Below are 1566 nucleotides of genomic sequence, written 5' to 3' on the forward strand. Positions count from 1 at the left end.
CGAGTGCCTGGACGGAGAGGCGATCAAAAGACGATTGATGGCAAACAGGCTGCCGGAGAGTTGCGTCTAGGACCTCCTACGTTGGAAACCCCTTTGTTGCGCAGCTTGAACGTGCGTGCTCAAGGGCGCGTTAAAGACAATCGCGTGCTCGACTCGAGGCAACGATGGAACTCGTGGAGAAAAAAACTTTAAAATTATCCGCCAAAAATTGTAAAAATTCTTTTCCCGACACCGCTCTCTTCTCTTTTTCCTTTCTCCTCCCCTCTTTCCTTCTTTCTTCCTCCCTCTGGAGGAGGAAGGAAAAAGAAGAGGAAGAAAGAATCGGAAAGAGTTAGGCGAAAACTACACGAGCAACACGTTCCAAAGTAGAGTAGTCCTCTTTCTTTGGAAGAAGACTTGTCTTGGAACGTCGTAACTTTTCCCCTCTCCGTTCGTATCCCTCTTTCTTTCCCTCCAACGAACTGGGACCAGCCATCCGATTCCTCTAATAATTGGCAATCCTCGAAGAAGATACAGCTCCTCGACCCTCTCTTATTTCCTTTTACTCTTGTCGATTAAAAATAAATGAATTCACGTCCTGAATCGAATCCTCGTCGAGAGAATCCTCGGCGAGAAAAGATAAAGGTTGATTCCGAGCCAGCCTGCTCCTTGGAATGAAGATGGATCGAGGAACGAGGGGCGAGAATATGTGGGAAGAGGAGAGGAGAGGAGGTAACGCGATGTTACCGAGTGGGGGGAGGGAAAGAAGGAAGGGCGGTTGATCGAGGCTGATCAATCAGTTTCGGTTCCGACAACTCGGTGCAGTAGTTTGTTACGAAACACGATTTTATACGTTCGATTATTTTCTTTTTCCAAATTTCTTCGCTCGAACGGGGGTTTGTCGAGCCAACCACAATCGCTCGTCCTCTCTTTCCGACTGTCGGCGCATCGACAATAAACGTGAATCGCGATCGAGTCGAATCGAAGTTGGTACGAACGGTCGGTAAGTTAGTTTTCCATCGAGAATTCGCGATGTAATCGCGACGTGAGGAGAAATTTTGGAAAAAGAAAGCGATTATGCTGACCGTTCTCCTAATCTCGATTCTTTTTCCTTTTTCTCTTTTCCTTTGCGAGATAAGCACAGGAAAAGTACTCGAGGCGAAGAAGCTTTTACATACACACGGATGAAAAATTGAATTTGCAAGGTCGGGAGACCCGGGCTTCCATCGTGGCGACGGAGTCACGAGGCTTGACGGGGAAGCTGGAAGTAAAAAGTGACAAAGTGTATTCCTAAGAGGGCGAAGTGACGCGAAACTTTGTCCGAAACTCTCTCGCTTTGAACGAATGTGAATCGAGAGATGGAAAGTGAGTGGAAGAGGAATATAAATGTTGAGTTATCGCGTGGCGTCGCGATTTCTAACTTGTCCGAGCGTTTACCCTTTTCCTTTCGAAACTGTTAAAAAATAGAGAGGAAACAAAACGAGAGAAGAAGTGAAAGAGAAAGGAAAGAAGAAAAGGTAACTCGTTAATGTATCGTATCGTTGTACATACAAGTACGTATCGTTGAAGAATCTCCCCCTTGCGTGG

At 46.3% G+C, this 1566-nt stretch overlaps 1 protein-coding gene across 1 annotated transcript in view; it reads left to right on the forward strand.

The window, feature by feature from the left end:
- LOC102673310 (protein sidekick-like) overlaps nt 1-86 on the forward strand; it is a 64800-nt gene extending 64714 nt beyond the window's left edge. Inside the window, exon 13 of the mRNA XM_031510835.1 lies at nt 1-86. Within this exon, the coding sequence (XP_031366695.1) occupies nt 1-70 (70 nt within the window). The 3' untranslated portion in view covers nt 71-86.
- Nucleotides 87-1566: the final 1480 nt, after the last annotated feature.

This window comes from Apis dorsata, unplaced genomic scaffold (assembly GCF_000469605.1).
Source record: "Apis dorsata unplaced genomic scaffold, Apis dorsata 1.3 scaffold_28, whole genome shotgun sequence".
Taxonomy (NCBI): Eukaryota; Metazoa; Arthropoda; class Insecta; order Hymenoptera; family Apidae; genus Apis; species Apis dorsata.